Genomic DNA, 27,511 nt, shown 5'->3' on the forward strand with positions numbered 1-27,511 from the left:
GCTTTGTCTCCAGGCAAGACTTAGAGAAACTGGTTCACGCTTTCATCACCAGTAGGGTGGACTATTGTAATGGTCTTCTCACCGGCCTTCCCAAAAAGACCATTAGACAGCTGCAGCTCATACAGAACGCTGAGCAGAACCAGAAAATATGACCATATCACACCAGTCCTCAGGTCCTTACACTGGCTTCCAGTTACATCTAGGATCGATTTTGAAGTACTATTACTATATCAACTAACAACTCAAACATCTACAATTGAATGGTTTAGATTTATTTCAAGATTTACAATTTTAAATCTCAAAATTTAAAAGATAACAAAAAATGTATAAATGTGACAGAGCAGTGTAGAATAAAAGGTAAAATAGATACAAAATAGTAATGCTTTTTAAAACAAAGCATAAACACGTTACAGTGCACCTCGCTAACAAAACCAAGCCTTCGAAAGAATGTGTTTTACCACCCCTAAAGAGATCAGCCTACCTCTTCCTAGTCTTTCTCCTTGGTGAAGATCATCTCTGTCCACTTTAAAAACCAGCAACTCCGACTCAAAGCCAGGTGTACATGAAGACTCCTCCGCACAGCCACACAAAAAGACCTAATTCGAAACATATTAAATCTCTTTATGTAACATACTTGAAATGTAAGGTATTAATCACTTCCAGCAGAACAGCATTCATTTTTGTCACATGGCTGTCCTGTCTCGTGTAGCACGTGTGTTTTTTTGTTATTTTGAGCATGTGCTCCTGTCTATTGTCTGATCCCTCCCACTTGTTATCAGATTAGTCTTTGATTTCACTCACCTGTTCCTTCTAGACTTCTTCCCTTCTTAAGCTCCTTGTGTTTGTTAAGGCTACAACATACTCTGCAAGAACAGAGAAAAAATATATTGCTCCCACGGCTGTGAGAACAAAATTACATCATTTTGTTCTTGCGGCCCTGGTTTGGGAGTTCTCGCAGCTTGTTCTCGACACTTCGCATGAGCAGAACTTTTTCTTGCGGGTGTCCAAGAACGGCTCGGGTTATGTATATAACCCTTGTTCCCTGAGAGGGAACGAGCACTGCGTCGGAACGACGATTTGGGGATACTCCCTTAGCATGAACGCGTCTGAAGTATGAATGAAACTAGTCCAATCCTTATTGGTCCTACGTCATGACGTAGATGTGACGGCATACCCGGAAGCTATAAAGGGGAGCCCGGCGCATAGTAGCGTCAATTATCGCGATGAAGCATATCGCTCTCAGGCGATACGCGGTGTGGCGACGAGACGCAGTGCTCGTTCCCTATCAGGGAACAAGGGTTATATACATAACCCAAGCCGTTCCCTATATCGAGGGAACTTCGCACTGCGTCGGAACGACGATTTGGGGAACGAGTACCCACTAGGCCACACCAAGGATACGCCTGCCCTATTGTGAGCTGGAGACCAGGCACAATCAGGACTGGAGTACCCTGCCGCCGGGGGTCGCAGGGAGGTGTAGGCTGTAAAACCTTATAAATGTGTGCTGAGTAGCCCAGCCAGCCGCTTCACAGATGTCCTGCATAGGGACTCCGGACAGAAGGGCCACCGAAGAGGCCATGCCTCTAGTCGAGTGGGCTCTCAAGGCAATAGGTGAAGGCAGATTGCGCACCTGATATGCCAAGGCTATTGCCTGCACAATCCAATTACTAATAGTAGGGGTTGACGCAGGCAGCCCTTTCTTGGGTGAGCCAAAACACACTAAAAGTTGGTCTGATTTCCTCCACTGAGCTGACCTTTCCAGATAGATCCTTAGGGCCCGAACTGGACACAAAAGGAATAATCTCCCTTCTTCCGCCGTCACATGGGGCGGAGGATGAAATGCCTGAAGAACCAAAGATCTGACCGTACTGGATGGAACCTTCGGCACATACCCTGGCCTAGGGTGTAGTACGGCCTTTACTCCTCCCGGGGCAAACTCCAAGCAGGTTGGCGTGATGGCCAAAGCTTGAAGATCTCCCACTCTCCTGAGAGAGGTAATAGCTAGGAGGAACGCCACTTTAAGCGTTAGATTCTTAGGTTCTGCTGTCTCCAGTGGTTCGAAGGGGGCCTCAGCCAGGCCTTCGAGAACCACTGCCAGATCCCAGGTTGGAACTCTGGTACGCACTACAGGTCTTAACCTACGCGCCCCACGAAGGAAGCGTACAACCAATTGATGCCTACCCAAAGGCCCATCACCTAACGGAGCGTGGAAAGCTCCAATAGCTGCCACATACACCTTAAGTGTGGACGGGGTAAGCCCTGCAGAAAAACGATCTTGGAGGAACTCCAGTACTGAAGCCACTGGGCAGTTAACTGGGTCCACCTCACGTTCTCTACACCAAGTGACGAAAACATTCCACTTGAGGCTGTACAATCTCCTAGTAGACGGGGCCCTAGAGCTAAGTAAGGTCTCTATAACGTCTGCCGGCAGGCCCTCCTCTCGGAACCTGGCCCCCTCAGGGGCCAGACCCAGAGGTTCCAGATTTCGGGGCGGGGGTGAAATATTGTGCCCCCCGCCTGCAATAGGAGGTCCCTCCTCAGAGGGACCTGCCACGGGTGATCCGCCAGCAGCGCTATTATGTCCGAAAACCATACCCGAGTTGGCCAACAAGGAGCTACCAGCAGGAGACTGACTCCCTGTTGCCGAACCCTCTCCAGGACCCCTGGGAGCAGAGCGACGGGGGGAAATGCATACAGACGCCGCCTCGGCCACGTCTGTACCATGGCGTCCAACCCCAGCGGGGCTGGGTGCGTGAGGGAGAACCACAGTGGGAAGTGGGACGTCTCTCGAGACGCAAACAGATCCACTTCCACTGGGCCGAACCTCCTGACCATCGCCTCCACCACCTCTGGGTGGAGCCGCCATTCCCCGGGCCTCAGCCCTTGCCTCGATAGTATATCTGCCCCCTGATTCTGTATCCCCGGGATATACATTGCCCTGAGGGATAACAGTCTGTCTTGTGACCAGCGAAGAATGAGATGCGCCAGTTTGCATAGCGGGCGCGACCTCAACCCCCCCTGGTGGTTCAGATATGCCACGACAGCCGTATTGTCTGTAGGGACTAGAACGTGGTACCCGCGAAGCTCTGGGAGGAAACTCCTGAGAGCCCTGTAAACCGCCATCATTTCCAGGCAGTTTATGTGCCAGGTCGAATGATGGTCCTCCCATAGACCCCTCGCAAAGCGGCCTTCCATGACCGCACCCCAACCAGTTAGGGAAGCATCTGTTGAAACGGTTTTCCGGCAACATGATGCTCCCAGGACTGGCCCTTGGGACAGAAACCAAGCTTTCTTCCATATACCTAGAGCCCGAAGGCATTTGCGCGTGACTCTGATCATACGGAATGGGTTCCCTCTGGGGGAAAACCCCTTGGTTTTCAGCCACCACTGTAGAGCTCTCATATGTAGCAGGCCGAACGGAATAATGTTGGACGCTGCCGCTAGATGCCCTAACACTATCTGAAAGTCTTTCACAGTGATACTCTGGCCTAGCTTTATTCTTGAGACTACCGCCAGAATGGTCTTGATTCGTGCGGGGGAGAGTTGCGCCCGCATCGAAACCGAATCCCATACTACCCCCAGAAAGGTCGTTTTCTGGGCTGGCGCCAACACGCTCTTTTTTGTGTTGAGCCTCAACCCCAAGCGTTGGATATGTGCTAGAACTACATCTCGATGTTGAACTGCCATTTCGGACGACTGGGCCAGAATAAGCCAGTCGTCGATGTAATTTAGTACCCGGATGCCCTGAAGTCTCAATGGAGCCAGAGCTGCATCCATACATTTGGTAAACGTGCGAGGGGAAAGAGCTAGACCGAAGGGAAGCACTCGATATTGGTACGCTTCGCCCCCGAAAGCGAACCTCAGAAACTTCCTGTGGCATGGAAGGATGGAGACATGAAAATAGGCGTCTTTTAAATCTATCGTGACGAACCAGTCCTTGGGCTGGATCTGACTCACGATTGTGGGAATGGTTAACATCTTGAACCTGAATCTCCTCAGAGACCGGTTCAGATACCTCAGATCTAAAATAGGCCGAAGCCCTCCATCCTTTTTTGGAACTATAAAGTACCGGCTGTAGAACCCGGCCTCCCTCTCCGACGGCGGGACCCACTCTATGGCCCCCTTTGCCAGCAAGGATTTTACTTCTTGTTCCATTACCCGAACCCGCTCTGGCACCACTGCAGTCCATGTCATCCCATTGAACTTTGGCGGGGGGTGATCGAACTGCAGTCTGTACCCTATTTCTACAGTACGCAGGACCCATGTGGATATATTCGGAAGGCATTTCCATGCGCCGAGATAATCTACTAAGGGAATCAGCCTCTCGAGGCTGGTCTCGGGTGTTATTTGAGTCTCGTTTCCCGTCCCCTGAAGCGGATGCCCGGCAGGGGACGAAATACGATTTTCGATATTTGGACACTCGTCCCGCCCAGTCGCAGGTCTTACTCGAGGCGACTGGATCGAAACGTGCCCTAGGAAAAACGATGTGGCCCGAAGCGTCTGTGACGGCGGGATTACCACATCGTTTTCCCTTCGAGAGCGTCGCACGAGAGACAACCTCGGTTGTTCCCGCGCGAGGGGGACCGCTCTCTGAAGCCCTACCACAGCTAGGACTTCTTCCCAGCAGCCTTCTTAGCGAGAAGGACGTTCCTTAGATCGCCCTTCTGCACGGAGGCCTGCTGGTGAGAGCGCCGCCTCTGTTGCCAAGCTCCCAGAGGAGGGGCTCTAGAAGCGACGCTCTCTTTTTGCACCTGACGGTGCGAGGAGCTGGCTGACGGCTGCGGCTGCCCACTAGTGGCAGCCTTTGCTGGTTTTGGCCGACGAGGGAGAAACTGTCGGAAGGCTGCTGACTGTTTCCTCGCCTCCTGAAACCTGTCGACGACCGAATTAACGGTGTCACCGAACAGGCCAGAAGGCGAGATCAGGGAGCCTAGGAGAAAAGTCTTACCTTTCTCCTTCATCCCCGACAGATTTAGCCATAGGTGTCTCTCCACTGTCACCATAGAGGCCATGGAGCGGCCGATGGCGCGGGCCGTCTCCTTGGTGACGCGGAGAGACAGATCAGCAGCCTTCCTAAGCTCTAATACATCCTCCGGGGAGGGGCCTTCTCCCTCGTCCAGCTCTTTTAATAGGTCGGCCTGGTACGCCTGCAATATCGATAGCGTGTGCAGAGCGCTACCAGCCCGACCCGCCGCCATATATGCCCTGCCCACCAACGCTGATGTGTCCCTGCATGGCTTGGTGGGCAGTACCGGGGCTTTTAGGGACGATGCCGATTCGGGTGACAGATAGCTCGCGAGAGCATCTTCCACCCGCGGCATCGTCCCGTAGCCTGCCTCGCGCGCACCCATAACATTAGCATAATCTAATACTGGGGGGTTGGAAATGCGCGCAGAGTATGGTCTATTCCAGGACCTACACAACTCGTTGTGCAGGTCCGGAAAGAACGGCAAGCCCCGGCGAGGCGACTGAGCCCGGCGCGAGAGAAACCGGTCGTCCAGCCTGCTGGATGGCTGGACTTCCTGCCTCTCTTGTGGCCAATCGATATTTAACTTGGCCACGGCACGAGTCAGTACCTCGATAAGCTCCTCTTGGGCGGGTGGGTGCGGTGGTGACATATATGCGGCCCCACCCGCCTCGATGTTGGTATCTTCCGGATCCTCGGATCCGGAGAGAAACAACATCTGATTCTCCACCCCGGGGGAAGAAGCCGCTTCGCGGGCTTCCACACGAGGTGGGAGAATCTCTGAACTATCAGAGGAAGATTGAGAAAGTGCCTCGGCAGTCTCAATCTCCGCTGATACGTCCAGCTGCAAGCCCCATGATCTGCGACGCCGCGCCGCCTCAGCGGACGCAGGCCCAGAACCACGGGGCTCGCGTGGTTGGCCGGCCTCGTCAAAGACCGCCAACCGAGACCTCAGCACCCTGAGCGTCAGCAGCTCGCAGCTCGCTCTCCCTCGAGAGCCGCCTGAGCATGCTGAACGCCCAGGCACTGTACACAAAGAGAGTGCGTGTCCGTTCCCGAGATGTAGCCGGGACACGGATGCACGCACCTCTTGAACTCAGAACTAGACATATCTTCGTTCTAGGTCTCTTACTGATATAATATATGTATATATATGGGACAGACAACAATAAATAGACAGACAATGTTCAAACACACACAGAGCGTTATGCTGAAGAGCGATAACTGACGCTACTATGCGCCGGGCTCCCCTTTATAGCTTCCGGGTATGCCGTCACATCTACGTCATGACGTAGGACCAATAAGGATTGGACTAGTTTCATTCATACTTCAGACGCGTTCATGCTAAGGGAGTATCCCCAAATCGTCGTTCCGACGCAGTGCGAAGTTCCCTCGATATAGGGAACTATTGTGTGATTGGTCATACATTTAAAGTGGGCGTGGTTAATGCAGAGAAACAAAGATGTTCGGCACCTGATTGTCTCGTGAAGTATGGAATGTACTGGCCAGAATGAACTTGTTCTTGCCACTTCAAGAAAACGAACAAATTTCTTTGTTCTTGCAGAGTATTTTCCAAGCTTTAGTCTCTGTCAGTGTAGGGAGTACGGATCAGTTGAGCATGGTTTAATATATTGTGGGAAGTTTAAGAAAGAAAGGCAAGTAATGATGACCCAGTTACAAAGTTTAGGATTAATTGAGAGAAATGTATTGTAGAATGTGCAGAGACACAGGAAGGAAGATAATATTTCACTAGTTCACACTTACATCAAATGAAATAGAGTAAAGATTATGCGTATTTGACCTGCTGTCCGGGGGAGGGCTCTGGGCTCGGAATTTGGCCCGAACCCAGAGTACCCCCCCAAAAATGCAAGAAGCAGAGGACAGCCACCAGAAACCCCCCCAAATACGCAGATAATTGGTGGGCTGGCGTTTTGCTAAGCTTGGTTGCTTGACCAGGAGAGCCCATTTTGGCTTTGATGGGAGCAGGTCACGGCCTCTGGTGTATGGGCCCTACTGGCTGATTTACTGGGAGCAACCTTGTTTTGGAGTGACCGATCGGAAAGACTCTTCTGAGAGGGAAACGGCACTGCTGCAGCTGTGGAGAAAAGGTTAGCCAGAGAAATTGAGCTTCTGTGGGACCAGAGGAAACGGTATTGCTGCGGCTGTGGAGAAAAAGTTAGCCAGAGAAATTGAGCTTCTGCGGGAGCAGAGGAAACGGTACTGCTGCGGCTGTGGAGAAAAGGTTAGCCAGAGAAACTGAGAATGCAGGCAGCATTCTCTCCCGGTCTCTATGACCCTCCTCTCCCGCTACTAATAAACTACACATAAAAATAACCATCTCAAATGCTTTAAATAACCATACTACTAAACCAAAATGTGATCTGGTGATTTAAATGATGTTTGCACTTTCGCTATAAGGAGTGCCGCTTTAAATGATATTTAAATATCATTATTTATTTCGCAGCACTAGGAATGGACTTAAATGGAGGGACAGAAATCACAGGTTTTATAAAAAACATCTTTATTTGTGTTTACAATCTAAATGAAACAACGCGGCTTTTAACTAAATCAAATCTTAACATCTTATCATAATCACGATTAGAAATTTGATTAGAGTTGTGCAGTCCTATACCAAAGTTAAATATAACTTTAGAGACGGTCCCTAGATCCACGGATATCGAATGACCATGTCAAGCCAGCTTTACTCCGGTTAATTTCACCTGTAGTAAGTAAGTCTGGCCAGTAGGAAAGTACTACAAACGTTGGAACGTGAAAAAGCCTTTTGGCGAGTTACTGTGAATTTGCAGAAGAAGCCTCAGTGGATACTTTACGTCGTTTAATTAGGTACTGCTTCTTTAAGGCGGACCGTACTCTCATCTCACTCGCTGATGGGAGGGCAGTCCGTAGTAGATGAAGCGCGAGCTGTGAAAGGCGCATGGATGCGTTCTACATTTCTGTTACTCCTTGCCGTTTGTTTTTCTGTTTAGTAATGCAGTTGTCAGTGGAGTGTTTAACTGCCCCAAGTGTGCGAGGGATTTACGGTGATAATAAAGCCCCCTTTGAAAAGTCTGATACGTGAGTTTGCTTCACTTGGCTGCAACCATTCAGGCCAGCTATCCGGCCTCTCTGTGTGAAGTGTGTAATACGACATACAATGTTAATCACAATGAAGAAAACATTGTCGTTTTTAATGAGAATTCGCTTTGACATGAATGTGCGCGATTCATTGTGAACTGCTCTGAACTGAAGCATTGGTGTGCGAGCCCGTAGAACGCTTAGAATCTGAAACGTGCGGCTCACATTATCAGCTGGTTCCAGTGGCTGATCGTTTGCCGTAATATGCGCTTTGTAATGGCATCTTTTAATGATTTAGCTTTACCAGCAAGTAACATTATATTTAGGCTATAGTTCATCACCACAGCAACCTTGAGCGGGTCCATGATGAACGCGTGTGAAAAGTATCTGTCTATATTACGCAGAGGCGGCAATCGAAAGAAAGATTGATGCATGTAACAAATTATTTGAGATCATTTTCTAATTCTGTTGTAGTTTCCCCTGTAGCAAGTCTGCAGTGTGCACTTTTTACACTGTCCGAGCGCGACAGCCGCGACTCTGTCGTCATTTTATTTATTTCTTTATGTGTTTTCTAAAACAACCAGCTGTGAACATAACCTTACCTTAGAACAATGATTAGACTTTAGAAGACGGAAACGCGAGTGAATCGCAGCAAACACAATTACATTCAGGAAAAGCAGAATTGGTTTTACCGTGATGGAAGCGGCCGAAATGGCTTAGAATTCTGTAAGAAAGGGGTGTTTTTTTTTTTTTTTTAGCATTGTAGAATTGTTTCAAGCTGTTTGAGCGATCTATACTGCGTGGGCGGGCGAGGCGACCAGCCGGAAAAGCCATCCATGCTAAAATGAAAATGGTCAACGAAAGAAGGTAAATCAGCTGTATTTATACACCCCTCTTATCTTGATGTGCTCCACTTGTGTTTAGTCAGGTTTAATTATCTGCACGTGCTCCTCCCGAAATTTTGTTAATAAAAACTTCACATAATACTGATAATTGATCACTCAAACTCCTTTATCCCTCTCTACTTAACCTTCAGACTCGCACATCCTTCATTTTTATAGTTATTTATCCGCGTTTGTTCACTGCAAAAAAAGCGTTTCTTACTCAGTATTTTTGTCTTGTTTCTAGTCCAAACATCTAAAAAACAAGAAGTATTTACTAGACAAGCAAAAGTAATTGTCTTGTTTTGGGAAAAATAACTTAAAATTAAGAGAGTTTTTGCTTAAAATAAGATAAATAATCTTGACCCCTGCTGGCTGTCTGCTCTTTCTCTTGAATTGCTTCCCAGGTACCAGGGCGGCTGGGTTGGACAGTCTGTCAGAGCATACGGGGTGACCTGTAGGAGCCAGGACTATTTTATTTTGGGAACATTTGGATTGTTAGGGAGGGGGTGTCATGGCCCCTCACCTGCCTTGCGGTGCCTCCTGCAGGAAGAGGAGGGTCGTTAGTGATTGAAGTCACCTGGGCTCGGGTATTTAAACTGCCTGCCTGCCTGCCTCTCTCTCTCTCTCTCTCTCTCTCTCTCTCTCTCTCTCTCTCTCTCTCTCTCTCTCTCTCTCTCTCTCTCTCTCTCTCTCTCTCTCTCTCTCTCTCTCTCTCTGTGCGCATGCGCGACTGGTGCGAGTGAGTGAAGGGTGCGTGTGAGAGTGTTTGGTGAGTGCTATGATCTTTGCTCCTTTTTCTTTCTTTTCTGTCTCTTGGTTTCAGTAAGATAGGTTGGGTTAGTGATAAGGGGGGAGTAGTAAGGTTTCGGTGGCCAGATTTTCTTTCTCTGGCTGCCGCGGCTTTCGTTTGTGTGTAGTCATGGCGTTAGAACAGCTGACGCGTTGTCATGGCATTAAAGTTCCCCTCGGGGTGGAGTGCTCCGTTGAGGAGTGTAGCCTCGCAGTTGGAGAAGTTGTTGGATGTAGTTGTATAAAATCTGCATCAAGAATGAATAGTGCGATCGTACTGTTTTTGGAGTCGATTGAGAAAGTTAATCAAGTTGTAGAACAAGGGATTGTGGTAAAAGGGGAACACATTGGAGTGTTTCCGCTTGTAAATCCAGCGGAAAAAGTCGTGATTTCAAATGTCCCCCCGTTCATTAGCAATGAGGTTCTAGAACGCGAATTATCAAGACATGGGCAAATAGTTTCAGCAATTAAAAAAATACCACTTGGCTGCAAATCCCCGTTTTTGAAGCATGTTGTCTCTTTTAGTAGACAGCTTTTCATGATTCTGAAGGGGGATGTAGAAGAACTAAATTTGGCTTTCAAGTTTAAAGTGGAGAGTTTTGAATATGTGATTTTTGCCACAACTGAGACCATGAAGTGTTTTAGGTGTGGAGAGACAGGACATCAAGTGCGGTTTTGTCCAAAGCATAATAATGCTGACCAAAATGAGGTTAATAATCAGAATGAGCAGGTCACAAACGAAGTTGAGCCCATTTTAAGTACACAGAAGTCTAGTGAAACTGTAATGGTGGAAAAGGATAAAAATACTGAGGTTAATGAGAAGAGTATTGATACTGATTCAAAGACATTGGAGAGGGATTTGATGAAAGAAGTGATTGAAGCCACGGCAGACGAGGGCAGTGTAATGATGGAGGATGAAGATATGGCTTTTAAAGTTCCTGTAGTGAAGAGGAAATCAAAACAGAATGAAAGGGGGACAAAATCAAAAAAACAAGTAATGAGTAGTCAAGGATCAGAAAAGGGAGGAGGGGATAATAGCACAGAGGATTCATCAGATGATTCCTCCTCTGATGCTTCTTCTCTGGCTGGCTTTGGTGAAGTGGAGTGTTCAGCTGGTGTGGGGCTTTTGAGTGAGAGGCAGGAGCCAAGCGGGTATACTCTGGAGAAGGTTCAGCGTTTCTTGAACATAACAAAGGGCAAACGAAATGTGGTAATAGATGATTTTTTTCCTGATCGAAAACTCTTTATGGAATCAGCATGGGCGTTGATGAGTGAAAGAGGGGATGGAGGGCTAACAAGTCAAGAGTTTCATAGATTGAAAAAGTTGGTACAAAAGTTGCGTGCAGAAAAATTGTGACTAAAATTGTGAGTAAAAATTCAAGTTGATGTATTCTTTTTTTTCTTTTTTTGTTTTGAATTTTATGATTAGTTTGTTTTTTATATTTTTTATGATTGACTTGAAGTTTGCTACACTAAATGTAAATGGAGCAAGGGATGTTAAGAAAAGGAGTCAATTTTTCTAGTTAATGAAATTGAAAGGTGTAGATTTAATGTTTGCCCAAGAAACCCATAGTAATGATTTAAATGAAGTGGATTGGAAAAGGGAATGGGAGGGGGTGGCTATCCTGAGTCATAAGAATAGTACAAGTGCTGGTGTTGGAGTTTTTTTTGCAAAAAAGTTCTTGCCAATCTCATATGAGGTGGAAGAAGAAGTGAAAGGAAGACTTTTAAAAGTTACAGCTAAATTTGATGCTGCAACCTTTGTTTTAGTAAATGTGTATGCTCCAGTTATGGCAATAGAGAGAATGCTGTTTTTAGAGACACTTTCAAATACAATACAAAATTGGGATCCTGAACATTACCTCCTGGTTGCAGGAGATTTTAATTGCACGATTAATGATATAGATCGAAATCATCTGGAGCCACATACAGCTTCTAGGTTGTCCTTGAGTCGTTTGATTGAAACCAATGATTTAGTGGATGTGTGGAGAAATATGAATGGTAATACTAGACAATATACATGGTTACAAATAAGGGAGGGTGGGCTCTCAATGGCAAGGTTGGATCGCCTGTATGTTTTTAAACATCAATTGCAAGTTGTAAAATCATGTTGTATTAATCCTGTGTGTTTCCCTGATCATTCCATGGTGTTCCCTTTCGAAAGGGAACTCGCGCTGCGTCAGCTGACGCTATGGGGGGAACGCCTTCAGCATGACAGGTGTCTGAAATCGCTATCAAATCACAATCCTACTGACCGTCGGCAGCTGGTGATGTCATCACCGTGCGACCAGGAAGTATAAAAAGGCACCGTGCCAACATGACAACATCCTTTCGTCTTCAGGGACTGTTTTGTCTGGTTCGCTGGAAAGTCAGAATGAAGTGCACACGCAGAGTGAAGGGAGCGTACAGGAAGTGCGCTGATCCGTGTCCCAGGTTTCTCACGCCTGGGGACACGCACACCCTTTGTGTGCTCTGCCTGGGGGAAGAGCACGCGCGGGAGGTTCTCGAGGGGGCTTCCTGCGCAAACTGCGAGCGTTTTTCCGACTGAGGACGCTCCACTCTCGCTTGGCCTTCTTCTCGAGGGAAGAAGAGCCAGCATTTGGGAGCGGTCCCGCTCATGCCGAGGCTGAGCGGCGCCGTTTGTCCTGGGGCTCCCAGATGGATCTGGCTCATCGTCTGGGGAACACAGTGCTCGCGGACGATCAGCCAGGTCGCGAGAGCAGGCGGACGGAGGAGGAGTCGGATGGAGACTCCTCCTCTTCGTCAGCCCGTGGTTTTCCAGTTGGCCCCGGTCTCGCCCTCTGGGCTTTTCGGCACCTCCGTCGAGGCGGTGATGGGAAAGTTCAGAGAGGCGAGGGCGCGCTCAGCGGAGTATAGAAAGTGTATTCCGCTGAGGTCTGGGGCGACGTCCAGGCAGGAGGGTGTCCCTGGCCCATCAAGATCCAAGGATCATCAAAAAAAAAAAATATATATATATATATATAAATAAATGGGCCAACGCAGTAGCGTGGCCTCTCGTGCGCCCCCTCCGTGGAGGAGTAGGACGTGGAAGAGGCGGGACACCCGCAACAGGAGGAGGGACATCGGGGAGAAGATCTGCTTCCAGCGCCCAAAGCGAGGTGGTGAGTCTCCGCCCCCGAGGGCGCGGAAGTGATGTTGTGTCCCCTCCTTTGTTGTTCTGTTGTTTTTCTTTTTTCTCCCCAGGCGCGCTTTACACCAGGCCGCGCGGGCTGATGATGAGCGGAGGTGAGACTCTGACGAAAGCCTGCCAGGCCGGTGTGTGCTCTGCCCGCACACAGTGCATCGTCTCTGGGAAAAGCGGGATTTCGCGGCCACCTCCTCGGCCTTACATGTGAGAATAAAGCGCCCCACCCTCAGGTTAGTGCGCCGAAGCATGCATGTTACATGAAGCGATGAGGCACTGAAGACAGCGGGTGAGTCCCCTTTTAGGGCAAACATTCTTCTTTGCAATGCCGTATGTTTGGACTCTATGCTTCCCTGAGGGATATTTTGTCTACAAAAGATGAAGAAAAGTGTAACAGTTGGAGAAGTGGGCCTGTAGTTCCCCAGTAAAGGTGGCTAGAACGATGTTTGTATAAACACAGTGTGTTTATGTAGGCTTATGTTTGCTAGTGTAGCAACAGTAGTTTATAAGGCTGTTTTCTCTTCTGGATATGTGTAATATGAGCAGTTGAGGCCACCGCACATGCCGCGGGCATGTAGCGGCGATATAAACTGATGTATGTTCTCCTGGCGAACGTTTTTAGCTGTAGCCACCTCTGGGTAGCGTTGGCACCTCTGCTAGTGAAATATCTAGATGAATTTGTGAGGTTAGGCTAGCGCATGAACTATAGTAAGGTCTGTCCCAGCCCTGTTTAGGGCCGTTGTGTGTGGGATTATCAGACCGATGCTAGTGCATCAAGTTGGCCTAGGCTGTTGATGGGATGACGGTGGCGTCTCGCGGTGGCATATCGCCCTGGCAGTTGCCCCGGGCTCCTGTCGGTAGTCCCGCAGGAGCTTTATATCCCTACCCGGCCTCCCCGCAGTTGGGTCGTCCGGCCAATGCCCACCCCCCCTTCTGCATTTGGGGGTTATTATTAATGCATAAAGGTGTGTAGCAGAATGAATCGCGACTCAGCCAGTGGTCGTGGGGACGGGGTAGGCGTCTCTTCGCGGTGCGCAGTTAGACTGGTTTTGCTAGCCCCGCCCCCCAGAGCTAGTGCGGCCGCCACTTCTGGGCGGCCCCCCGGCTTGGTTCAGGAAATGGCCGGTTATGTGTGTGTGTGTTCAATATCTTTCACTTTTTGCTCTGTGTCTTCTGCTTCACCTTTTAGGCTCGGGTCGAGCTGTACTTCGCAACCATCTGAAAGCATCGGTTGGTAGGATGTTCCCCTGGAGTCGAAACACTGTCACGGCTGATGCCCTTGCGCGGACGGCGGACCGCTGGCCGACCAGACGGCCGCCCTGGAGGCAGGTGGCGTAAGTTGTACTCCCCTCGCTTTAGAGGGTTCAAGGCGCTTTATGCTGAGTGCACTGCTGTGGGCATTGTGTTTTAGGTCCACGATGGTAGGCGCTGCCTGAGAGACTGCGCCGTCGCAGAAGGCTGCTATGGGCCGCTGGGGCGGACCGACTATAGAAGGCTGGCTGGCGGGAGATGCCAGCCGAGGCATTCCGGGCAGTTAACTCTGGGTCAGGTGGTAGGCCTCAGTAGGCCTCCCTGCGGGTGAGTTCCGACATCGTGGCCCATGTGAGCGGGGAGGGTTTTCCCCCAACGATGTCGGCTGCAGTAGAAACCTCGTCATAAGTAGGCCCCTAACGGCCTCCCTGGGGATGAGTCCCCAGGTAGTGACTGGATACCCAGTCCTCATCAGCCAGCAGACAGCCACTGTCAGCCCGACTTTAAGGGCTCGCTGAGTTTCAGCACACCTCACATGGCGTCCCCTGAGGGGGTGACCTAGGGTTCCGACCATTGGTTGACAGGATCTAGGCCGCTTGAGGCCTCCCTGGAGGCGAGCCCCGGGAACACAACAGTTCCCAACAGTTTGCACGTTGGCTGGCAGGAAGTAGGCCGCTCTAGGCCGCCTGAGGGTGAGCCCCCGAGCTGGGACGCTCGGTAGGCCAGTGTATTATGCTGTCAGGCCTCTCTGGGCCTTTTTTGGGAGGGATTCCCGGACAAGGTCTCGGTGACAAGCTAGCTATTAGCATGGGTGGCTTCTGGCGCTATAGCCTCATGAGCCCCCTGAGGAACCAGTAAAGCCACCGGCCTGCAGGCCACCTGAGGGTGAGCCTGAGCTGGGATGCTCGTTAGGCCAGTGTATTATGGTGTCAGGCCTCTTTGGGCCTTTTTGGGAGAGGATTCCCAGACCAAGGTCTCGGGGACAAGCTAGCCATTAGCGTGGGTGGCTTCTGGCGGTGTAGCCTCATGAGCCCCCTGAGGAACCAGTAAAGCCACCTTCCTGCGGCTCTTAACAGCTAACAGCAAACAGCTAACACTAACGGTGCTGGGTGGAGGCGCCTCATGGCCTCCCTGGAGGGGAAACGGTTCCCCTAAGCGGGGACGTAGAACTGGCTTTGGGCTGACAGCTAGCGGCTGCCTGCCGTTGGGTCCCGGCCTGGGCCGGTATAACTCAGTGGCGGGCTCGTGCCCTAGCACAACGAGACTCCGTTTCTGCTGCGCAGTCCCTTCAGGACAGGGACTGGCTAGCCTACAGCATGGGTTACCTACCAAGCTGGCTTAAGAGCTCCCCTCATTGAGGGTCGTCTGCGAGCTTACGGCCGCTTGAGTCTGATCAGACGGGCAGGCCCCCCTCGGGGCCTCCCGGGCAGATCAGTCCATAGGCCTTTTTTAAGCCTCCTGAGCACCCCTGTAATAAATGTGCTCAGTAGATCCTAGGATCGAGCAGAAGAGACTCCCCTCGATGGCAAGGGTAAGAAGCACTAAGCTGAGTACTGCTCTCCAGGATTCCCGTCTCCGAGTTCCGGTCTGAGGAGGACATTGCCAGTTTGCAGTCCCTCAGTCTGGATGCTCATAAGTAAGAGCGATGTCCGGAGGCTCTGTTTTGACAGACAGGGTTGGCCAAGCTGGGGTGTCCCACAGAAGTGATGCCAGGTGAGGCCTCCCTGGTGGCATTCGGTGAAGGTTTTTCCCGAATTAGTGACGGCTGGTGGCGCCCTCGGGTCCCCTAGCCACATTCCCTTAAGGGACTCCTTCCTTTGAAAGTAGTAGGTCCCAGGCCCTCGAGCAAGCCGAGAGTAGGAAACCTCAGTTAAAACTTGGTTAGGTTCTCTCTTAGGCATATAGCTTGGGCTATGAAATGAATGATGTCACTGGCAGCCTGTGTGGCTAGAGGGGGAGTGGTTCAGACTTTCCGCGAACACTCGTCCAGGCAGTTCTCACTGCCAGTAAGGGGCGTGCACTCCCCTCAGCATGGCGGCGTGAGTATATCGTTCCCCGTAGCGTCAGCTGACGCAGCGCGAGTTCCCTTTCGAAAGGGAACGTCCCCGGTTACGTATGTAACCTTAGTTCCCTGAGAACAGGGAACGAGATGCTGCGTCACATGGCCATGCTTCAAGGTGTGCCTGCCCACAGTCCCTTCAGACGAAGCGGATGTTGTCATGTTGGCACGGTGCCTTTTTATACTTCCTGGTCGCACGGTGATGACATCACCAGCTGCCGACGGTCAGTAGGATTGTGATTTGATAGCGATTTCAGACACCTGTCACGCTGAAGGTGTTCCCCGTAGCGTCAGCTGACGCAGCGTCTCGTTCCCTGTTCTCAGGGAACTAAGGTTACATACGTAACCGGGGACGTTTGGAGGATTTAAATTACTGAAATCTGGCAACCGCGCGGACACTCTTCTTTTCCAAACCAAAACCAGTGATTTTAGACTCGTCTTTTTCGTCAGCGATATTGCATGTTTATATAACGTTAGTCACAATGTAGTCTACGCAGTGACTGTGATGTACTCTTAAATACAAGCATGCAAAAACATCATACTTACGTTCCCAAAATTATAAATACATATATTTTTACAAAATGAATCACCTTGTCAAATGACTGTCATTTTAACTTATATGGTGGAAAAGGTGACGTTTGCTAGAAGGATCGAGTGAACGATCTGTAGGCAAAGTATCTACGGTTGTATTTTTTCATACAAAATAATATTACCCTTTGTCATCAGACACACTATTTAGTTTTGTATGGTATTTGGAGTTTCATATTGTTACTGTACTAGCATATTGCGTTATCTAGACAATGCGGTCTCTCTAAGAAACATTCAATTTAATCCGAATTTGTTTAAACAGTCAATAAGTGGATATAATCGCTACTTACTGCTTGCAGGAATACATTTGTAATTGCCACTTTCTTCAGTTTAAGACACTGAGTGTACAAAAGGCCAGACGTTGGTGCCATCTGCTGGACATTTACTTTGTTGCACTTACAGATATACACATATAAATCACATGATTATTATTCTGTAATTTCATTGGTTTAACTCAGCAGAACTACATGTCAATCAAAGACGGTTTATGTTCAGACATGTTCCGAAGTTGCTAACTTCTGCACCGCAGATGTTTTTGTACTGATCTCCGTACCGATCTGGTCTCATTTCTACCGGATTTTTGTTCATACTGTGTGCGTACGTCTTAAAAGTAAGTAGTTAAATATTCATTTCTGCATCCATTGTTAGATTTATCTGCTTTGTTATACGACAACACTAGAAGTTTGTTTATTCCCGTAAAGTCAAAGGCGCACGTAATGCTCATTCATTTTAGCCTAACCCATGCTGAATAAGGCTTTAAAGGCAGCTTTTTGAATATTATGGGGAACATCTGCCTGACATGTTAGTTGATTTAAAGTACATATCCTATATATAGACCAGAAGAAATTTACATTTGCTAGACTTGTATAAATATGTCCTTATCTTTATGCTATTGCATCATTACTTTATATCGTGAAGTTAATATTGTTTCTGTAGCATGATTGTATTTATATTCATTATTGTTATCATTGTTCATTTATAGAAACACACTCATACTGATGTATGAAACAAATGGGAACATTAAAGGATTTTTTGTGGACATGGACCAAGTGATTTTATTGTTCTGCCTGAACAATCTGTAGCGGTTGTCACTTAGAGAGTGACAACCGCACCTTAACAAACAGTCTAAGAACCGCACCTTAACAAACTTTCATACACTGAGCGAAGCTTGCTTGAAATGCGCCGAGCAAACAAACGATCTTGAATTAAATTGTTGTGGTATCCGATTATAATAAACATTAACCATGACTGTTGACATTTTTTATAATTGGGAAGGGTAGAAAAGTTGCCTGCACTCATGTTGCCTGCACAGCCTGAACATGACCATGAGCTGCCGTTTTTGCTATCCTGGCGTGACGCATGTTTATCTGCAGTCCCTGTCAGTTCTGCCTGGCAAAGAACATGTTTGGACAGATGCAAATGTTGGGGGCATGCATAAACGCTTGCGTCACGGTTGGCCTTTTGTTGAGAATGACTTATTTTTCTGTGGTATTTTTCATTCACGAGATTTACATAAGAAATAGGAGACAATGGTGTTTGAGACTCACAGTATGTGATGTCCATGTACTGAACTCTTATTATTTCACTATGGCAAGGTTAATTCAATTTTTTATTCTAGGGCACCTTTAAAAGTAAACATTTGGTCCATAGGGTACATTATACCATGGTTTTCCTCAACTTAGAGCAGGGCTAGGCAAGTTCATAGTGTGGACTATGAAGACAGAGATATTTGAAAACGATGACGCATGTTTAGTCATGTGACGCATATAGTACCAATAGATATGTATGTTTTTACCGCTATAGTGCCAGTTGTGCTATTCACATTCAAACAGTTGCTAAAGTACATTATTTTGCATGCTTCATATCACAGTCCTGCAAGGATGACAGAAAATGTACTTGCATTTGCTGTCCTGTGGCAAAACATTAGAGCAGTTATAAAAACATCAGTGAATGCTGAGATATGTTGCCAAATAAAATGATCCTACCAGAAGAATTATGTGTTAACTTTACGAATGCTTTTATGAGGTTTTACGCATGTGCAGTGAGTTGAATTTGGCATTCACTATAACGTTTCAGTGTGGATGAGAAACTTGTGAAAAACTTAAGTGTGGATAGAGAGCATTTTAAACGAAAACTCAGTTTTCAAGAGCGGGAGGCAGTGAGATGCAACAGAGTTGCGAAATTGCAGGCGCGGCTTGCGGCTGTTATTTCAAATAGCGCAGCATATTTTAAACTAATCGGTTAACCGGTTTCAACCGGCTAACGATGCTTAGTGGTTGGTCAACAAAATGTTTCGTTTTTGTTGTGTACCAGATGTGGCCCGGATCTGGGCCAACACTATGTTGCTGTCTGGGGCTCAGGAAACACCTGCACAAAAACTGCAGAGTGTGAGAGCGAGACACACTTTTCTTACCACTCTGCATACAGCGGTCTTGCTAATAAAGATGCATGTGGAAACGGCGAAAAAAATTCCTCTCACTACATGAATATAACTCCCTACGAATGAATGCAGCCTCTTCATCTACAGGATCCTGTATAAAAGGACATTTTTGTCACTTTTTGACGGTGTCCATATGATGAAATATGTTAAATTAATGAATGTACCTGCACTGCAAAGAATTGCTTTAGTACTTTTTGTTGTGTTGTTCCAGAAAAAATATCTAAAGTTTCTTAAACAATGCATGGCCATGCAATCAATGCATTCAGAAAACTGACGTACAATATTTAGTCTTGTTTCCTGGGGAAACCAATTTAAATGTATTTTTCTTATTTGGTGAATTATCTGCAAATTAAGGAAATAAAAAATAATCTTTAAAAAGAAGAATTTCTTCAAGCGTCTCGGAGATGTTGTAGCAGTTCTTGTGAATTTTGTCTCAAGTTTTTCAGTTTCTTTAGACGGACTCGATGATGGTGAGATTAGATCTCCGCGTGGATCAGCTGTTGTCAGACTCCTGCATACACAAATCTCACTGCAATCATGGTTTATTATAATTAATGGCAAAATAAATGTTTGAAAATGTAAACTAATATTACCTACTTACACACCTTTGCAAAATCTAGAAATAACTGGCTTAAGGGGGGGGGGGGGGGGGGGGAATAACGTGCCTAAGACTTTTGCACAGAACTGTATATAGTGCTACATGTACTGACAACCATAAAAACATTCACAATGCTATCCAGAATCTGCTTTCTGTCAATTATTTAATTTCGGTCAAATGCAGGCTATTTGCCCTGACCACATTTTTGTTTTTTGGTAATACAGAAAATTAGCAGAAAATGTCTAAAGGGATTTCTGTCCATCCAGTTATAAGAAATATATATTGATCGTTTTCTCTCCCATGTACTCTATTCTGCTTGATGTTCGCAAATGTTCTCTCTCTCTCTCTCTCTCTCTCTCTCTCTCTCTCTCTCTCTCTCTCTCTCTCTCTGATTAAACATTAAGAAATGCTAGATTGATTTATAGTCAAATGTATTCAAATGAATAGATACGACTTTTTAAAGTGTAATACATTTATTTAATAAGATAGGTAAACAAATATTAAACTTGAAAAATATATACTGTAATTTTGAATCTTGTAATCATTCAACAGGAAATATGAAATGTTAAAAAACATTTATGATGATCTGTTGTGAGATTAGTAATAATAAAAAAAAGGTTTCCATAATGTGAAAAAAAAAGGATATAATAAACAATCTGGCTGTACATTATCCTTTAGATAACAATGATTGCAGCAATATTAAGATGCACAATTTACATCGGATGCACAATTCACTTTTTTGTATATAAATTAGCAGTGTGTGGACACAACCACCCTACAATGATAAAAATCCATTCACAACTTTTTTTTTTTAATCCCCAAAAAACCTAACAGTCTCAATTACCAAGCCGTTTGGATTTTTTTTAACAAAGTCTCGCAAGCAATGCAGGTGATTTCTTGTTGGATAAGTGAAATTTAAGAGTCTTTATTTTCTCCCCACATCAGAGCCATTATTAGCACAGTGGTTAGTTTTGTTTTTGAAGCAAATTTTTAATGTCTGTGCAATTAAAAAATTCAAGGCAGATTTTGGTAAAACGTTGAAGCTCAAGGATGGAACCCTGTTCGTGATCCAGCTTCTCCGAAGCGATACTGGTCACGGCAATAATAAAAGGGAGATTTTTTTTTTTTTTTACACATAAACAAATTCATATTTTTATTTATAGATTTTAATCTTCAATGACATAACCAAGGTTAATTTATGTATAGACAATATGCATTGAATGATGGAGAATTACAGTAACGTTAATAATCACATCCATTAACTTGATTTCTGCCCGAGTCCTATCCCGATTCTTTCCCACCGGCTGTGAGGTGAAGAACACACGTCCCAAGATTCTGCGCTCAAACTCGCAGTCATCAAACTACGCCTATGTTTTGAAAAGGCGACCTCTAGCGGATGGAAAAGTTACATACAGCACCTGTCACATGCCTGTCCTGTCTCGTGTATCACGTGTGGTGTTTTGTTATTTTGAGCATGTGCTCCTGTCATTGTCTGATCCCTCCCCCTTGTTATCTGATTAGTGTTTGATTTCTCCCACCTGTTCCCTCTTGATTTCTTCCCGTTATAAGCTCCTTGTGTTTGTCAGTCTTGGTCGGATCGTTGTTCTGTCTACGTGTCCTGGTTTCCCTGTGATTTTGTGTGTGTATGTTTTGAGTTTTATGTTACAGTCTGATTATGTGTTTTCCACCTCATGGGTTTTTGGTTTTGAGTTTATGTTTTCTTTTTGTTAATAAATTATCATCTTCTCCTGCATTTGAGTCCTCGCACCAGTTTTCCTTTGTTTTAAGCGTGACATAACGATCGGACCATACTATGAGGACTCGGCAGAGAAGGTCTCCCTCAGTGCCAGTTCTGGGGGTCCCTAGTCCGGTGGTCCCAGTTCCGGTGATCTCAGTTCTGGTGGATTATGTTCCGGTGGGCCCACTTCCGGTGGTCCCTGTGCCGGTGGTCCCTGTGCCAGTGGGATCGTCTTCTGGTGGTTCCGGTGGACCAAATTCTGGTGGATTATGTCCTGGTGGTCCCATTTCCGGTGGACTCCGTTCAGGTGGTCCTTACTCCAGTGCTCCCGAGTCTGCAAACAGCCTGGAGGGCTGTGATTGGAGGATTCGTGGTGGCAGTCCTGCATGCTTGGAAGGAGCACAGGGCTTTATCCGAAGCCCCGGAGGCAGTTCCGGTGATCCCAGATCCGGTGGATCATGTCCCGGTGGTTCCTATTCTGGTGAATCGTGTTCTGGTGGTCCCAGTTCCGGTGGATCATGTTCCGGTGTATCGTGTTCCGGTGGATCGTGTCCTTGTTGTCCCAGTTCCGGCGGTTTCAGTGCGGTTTCAGACTCTGTCTCTTTCCTCACCACCCAGGCATCTTGCTCTGCCCAGGCGTATCCCCCCTGCCCCGTCCTGGTCTGTCCCCCCCGCCCCGTCCTGGTCTGTCTCTCCCGTCCCGCCCTGGTCTATCCCCCCCGCCCCGTCCTGGTCTGTCCCTCCCGCGCCGCCCTGGTCTGTCCCTCCCGCGCCGCCCTGGTCTGTCCCTCCCGTCCCGCCCAGGTCTGTCCCCTCCCGTCCCGCCCAGGTCTGTCCCCTCCCGTCCCGCCCTGGTCTGTCCCCTCCCGTCCCGCCCTGGTCTGTCCCCTCCCGTCCCGGTCTGGTCTGTCCCGCCCGTCCCGGTCTGTCCCTCCCGTCCCGCCCCAGTCTGTCCCTCCCCTTCCGCCCGGTCTGTTCCTCCCGTCCCGCCCCACCCCGGTCTGTTCCTCCCGTCCCGCCCCGCCCCGGTCTGTTCCTCCCATCCCGCCCAGGTCTGTTCCTCCCGTCCCGCCCTGTCCCTCCCTCTCGTCCCGCCCCGGCCTGTCCCTCGCGTCCCGCTCTGGTCTGTTCCTCCCATCCCTAGTGGAGGTAGCTGCTCCTTAAGGAGGGGGTAGGGTCACATGCCTGTCCTGTCTTGTGTGCACTGTCATTGTCTGATCCCTCCCCCTTGTTATATGATTAGCATTTGATTTATCCCACCTGTTCCCTCTTGATTTATTCCCTTTATAAGCTCCAAGGATGACATGGATGACAAGGACAAAATATTTGTAGCAATGTTTTAGTTGTTTAAATACATCCTCAATTAACTTGTATCTATATTTAACATACAGTGCCTGTGAGCAGGAGAACAAAATGCTTTGTGCACTGGAGGGCAGTCATGTTAGGACAGGAAGGGGCCGTCCCCATACTGTTCCCACAAAGTTGGAAGTATGAAATTGTCCAAAATGTATTGATATGCTGAAGCATTAAGAGTTCCTTTCACTGGAACTAAGGGACCAAGCCCAACCCCTAAAAAACACCCCACCCCATTTTCCCCCACCATCAAACTTTACACTTGGCACAATGCAGTTAGGCAAGACCCATTTTCCTTGCAACAGGCAAACCCAGGCTCGTCAATGGGATTGTCAGACAGAGAAGCATGATTGGTCACTCAGAAAACACTTTTCCACTGCTCAGGAGTCCAGTGGTGGCTGCTTTACTCCACTGCATCCTACGCTTTGCATTGCACTTGGTCATGTAAGGATTGGATGAGCTGCTCGGCCATGGAATCCATTTCATGAAGCTCTCTACGCACTGTTCTTGAGCTCATCTGAAGGCCACAGAAGTTTGGAGGTCTGGAGCTATTGACTTATTAACAGAAAGTTGGTGACTTCTGTGCACTGTGACCCTCAGCATGCGTTGACACCTCTCTAGGATTTTACGTGGCCTACGACTTCATTGCTGAGTTGCTGTTGTTCGCAATTGCTTTCACTTTGCCACGTCCAGGAGGCCCCTCGGCTAACGACCAAAGAGCAACTCGAAAGGGGTGAATCCCATGGATGCTTAGGGGACTACCCGAACTCTGAACAGGACGTAGGGGAGCATCAAGTCCCAGTCCCTCTTGTCTTCCGCTGCCACACGCCTGAGCATCTGTTTCAGGGTTTGATTAATGCGTTCAATGAGGCCATGACATAACGTAGACTGTGGTGCAGAGCTGTTTTACCTGCAGCAGCCGGCAGAAGTCAGCCATCAGCCGGGACATGATGGGGGTCCCTTGGTCCGTCAGTATCTCCGCTGGGATGCCGACTCGGGTGCAGAGCAGGAAAAGCTTGTGGGTGATGTTTTAGGCTGTTGCTTTCCGCAGGGGAAGTGCCTCTGGATACCGGGTGGCGTGATGGACTATCACCAGGATGTGTTCGTGTCCTCGGGCAGACTTAGGCAATGGCCCCACCAGGTCCATTCCGATTCGCTCAAAAGGTACCCCGATGATGGGAAGCGGAATGAGTGGGCTTGGGGGGGGGGGGGGGGGGGCTTGTGTTGTGGTTCGTTGGCAGGTCGGACAGGCTTGACAGAACCGGTTCACATCTCCATCCAAACCTGGCCAGTGGAAACGCTCCATGCTAGCTCCATGACCATGGAGCGTGGGCATCGGCTTGTCGACTGGGTCGGGAGCCACAGGCCTGTGTACTGCACGCTGGGTACCTTCCAGCGTGTCACTCCGGGACTACCCTCCGGGAGAAAGGCAGAGCTCTCTCCCCAGGGTCGCGGTGCATCGCCGCCTCCGCCAGCTCGATGGCCTCGACAAGCTCGCCGAGGGTGGTTGGGTTCGTCATTCCCGCCGCCCACCCAAGCTTGGAGCAACCGGTAGATCATCACGCGCTCCGCCACCTGACCCGCGATGGCTGTTCCGTGGAGCAACCAGTGTCAGGTCAGTCTTGCAAGCTCAGCGACCTGGGCGCAGGTGGGCGACGAGGCTTGAACTCCCATTCATGAAACAGTCTGCTGATATGGATGACAGCCCGAGGCGTCTGAGTATTTCTCTTTTTAATTCATCATAATTATCAGCACTTTCCATGGGTAGGGAAAAATTAGCTTGTTGAGCCTCACCGGTCAGCAGGGGTCCCAGCAGCCGTGCCCATTCACTCCGATCCCAGTTCTCCCGAACCGCCGTGGTTTCAAATAGTTGAAAAAATAGTTCGATGTCATCATGGCTGGTTAACTTCGGCAGCTGCTGGGTTGCACGGACGTGCGGGTCAGGCAGCGGAACGCGCTGAGCGGGGTGAGGCGGAGAGCGGAGATTTCCTCTTCAACCTTTTCCTGACGGGCTGCCAGGTGTTCATAATCTGTTGCTGTCGCTTCTGTCAGATATTTGAGCAGGCGTTCCATGATGGGGAGGAGTGCCGCCTTTTTTTCCGATCCTCATTGACTGTGTGAGTGAAAAAAACAATGTCAGTTTTCTGGGGTGGTTGATGATCCTTCACGCTCTTGCCCGCATTCTCCACCAGTGTGGCAGGGTAAAGGATCACGCAACAATGAAATAGGTGCAAAACCCCCAGAGGGTGGATTTATTGTGCAAATAGTGAACAAACGTTGAATAGTAGTGTTGCAGGTGTGCTGTGTGTCCTCCTTCCGGGTTCCCTAGTGCTAGTGGTGATGTCAGTGTGGCGGTGTGGCCGGAGCGTCACAGGCTGCTGTCTGGGTGGAAAAGAAAGAGAAGCGTATTGCTGCATGGAGATCGTGCTCAAACTGTGGTTCCGATGTGATGGCCAGCAGCTGTGACGGTCCCGCCCGTGCTGATTGCGTGCAGGTGTTTTGTGGTCATTGCCAGGGCGACGCTGATGAAAGCTCAGGAGACTTGTCACAAGATAGATAGATAGAGATATTTATACCATTGTATAGTTATACAAAAAAAAAATCTTATACTTCAGACTTTACAATTGTTTAATGGATAAAAAGTTTACCAAAGTTTATTAAGCACCCCAGACAATGGTATAAATAGCTAAACTTTTTATCTATTAAACAACTGTAAAGTCTGAAGTATAAGACATTTTTTACACATACGCAAGCATATAAGAACATTCTAACACACAGCCTTTCAAAGTATACTTCTTTTGACTCGTATGCATACAGAGGCATTCGATTGTGATGGCTAGACGACTGGGTCAGAGCATCTCCAAAACTGCAGCACTTGTGGGCTGTTCCCGGTCTGCAGTGGTTAGTATCTATCAAAAGTGCTCCAAGGAAGGAACAGTGGAGAACCGGCCACAGGGTCATGGGCGGCCAAGGCTCAATGATGCACGTGGGGAGCGAAGGCTGGCCCGTGTGGAAACAGAGGAGCTACTGGAGCTCAAACTGCTCAAGAATTTAATGCTGGTTCTGATAGAAAGGTGTCCGAATACACACAGCATCTCAGTTTGTTGCGGAGGCAGTGTGATGCTTTGAGCAATTTCTTAGACTATATAATGATCATTTTATTTTCATGGTTTTAGATGGAATGTTTTGGTCTGGGGCAATGTTAATTCAATAAAAGAAGAGGTAGTAAAGTTATAATATTACCTTCATATAACAAAATATTTTGTTCGTTTTTTCCCCCTTTTAAATGCTTGAAATTGCCTTTTGGTTGTAGATGTTATGATGTTTAGCTCTTTATCACTTAACTCTCAACTTTATTAAACATCTTAAAGAACATATATTTATAATTTCAAATAAAATCATCTTCTCAAGAAATAAAAATAAAGATAAGATAAGTATTTTCTCTACATGATGAGCACTATCAGATCACTATCACTAATAAAGACTTGATAAAATCCTACCTTACAGAGGAAAATAATGATTCCCAATCGCATCTTCATCGTGTCCATTTGAAGCAAAATGTCTGGAAAGGTCCTTCAGGTCTTACTTCCTTGTTGGTTTTTAAGACTGCACAGCTGTTTAATGGCTTGAGTTGCACAAATACCCACAAATAGGACGTTTCTCTTTTAAGGGGGTGGGGTTGTCTAAGAGTGTGGCATACACTCTAAAAAAATAATTTGTTGACTTAATATATTTTGTTATCTTTTTGCACAGGTTTTTTAAAAAAAAAAGTTGTTCTTACTTATTTGGATAAGTTATCTGAACTAATTCAATTTAGTAATAAAAACTTCCCCTTTAGTTTTCTGAACTTAAATTTTATAGTCATGAAAACTTCACTTTAGTTTTCTGAAATTCTGAAATTTGATAGTCATCATGTATTCAGGTTAGTTTTGTGAACTTAAATGTTCTAGTCATTATAACTTCACTTATAATTGTTGGTTGCAAAGCTACTTTAATCAGTATTACTTACATTACTATATTCATTTGTAAATTACATTTGATTTAGACTAAACTTATAGCAAATTAAAATCACAGCAATACATATCAGTACACAATTAAAGCTGCAAGCAGCGATGACGGGCCCAAGCCGGTGGCACCGCCACCCCGGTGGCATCAGCTTAACTGTGCACAGCAGGCAATAGGCATTTAATATGGGAAAAAATAAAAGGACTTTGTCAAAGTCATTTGAATTCACCTCATTAACTGCAGCAACTGGTGCTGCTATGGCCAGGAACCACAAAAGTCACATCTATCGGATCAATTACATTTTATTCATTAATTTTATGTCAGATGATGTCAAATGTCAATTTCAAATGAGTGCAGAATACCGTCCAAATGCTGAAGTTGTATTATCCTTACACTTCTTAGTGTGTGTGTAGCATGAAGGCTGTCTTTATAGATTATAAAGTGTTGTCTACAAGTGTTGTCTTCCGCCACATGCGTTCAGATTTCCTGCATTGTCTTTTCATTATTTGGACTGCTGTTGAGTTTCTCCAAGGTGCTTTTTGTTTGCCTCTCTTGTTCCTGAGTTTCAGAGGAGCAATATCATCAGTTACACTCTTTACTTTTGAGTTAAAGGACTCAAG

The 27,511-nt window shown here is 47.4% G+C and overlaps 1 protein-coding gene across 1 annotated transcript in view; it reads right to left on the bottom strand.

Annotated features, from left to right (window-relative positions):
- LOC137084833 (cadherin-1-like) overlaps positions 1 to 26,440 on the bottom strand; it is a 38,834-nt gene extending 12,394 nt beyond the window's left edge. The window contains exons 1-2 of the mRNA XM_067451354.1: positions 26,387 to 26,440; positions 482 to 596 (exon numbers count right to left, since the gene is read on the bottom strand). Of these exons, the coding sequence (XP_067307455.1) occupies positions 482 to 596; positions 26,387 to 26,434 (163 nt within the window). The 5' untranslated portion in view covers positions 26,435 to 26,440. The remainder of the gene's footprint in view (positions 1 to 481; positions 597 to 26,386) is intronic.
- Between the last annotated feature and the right edge of the window lie 1,071 nt (positions 26,441 to 27,511).

The sequence above is a fragment of the Pseudorasbora parva genome, chromosome 1 (genome assembly GCF_024679245.1).
Source record: "Pseudorasbora parva isolate DD20220531a chromosome 1, ASM2467924v1, whole genome shotgun sequence".
Classification (NCBI taxonomy): Eukaryota; Metazoa; Chordata; class Actinopteri; order Cypriniformes; family Gobionidae; genus Pseudorasbora; species Pseudorasbora parva.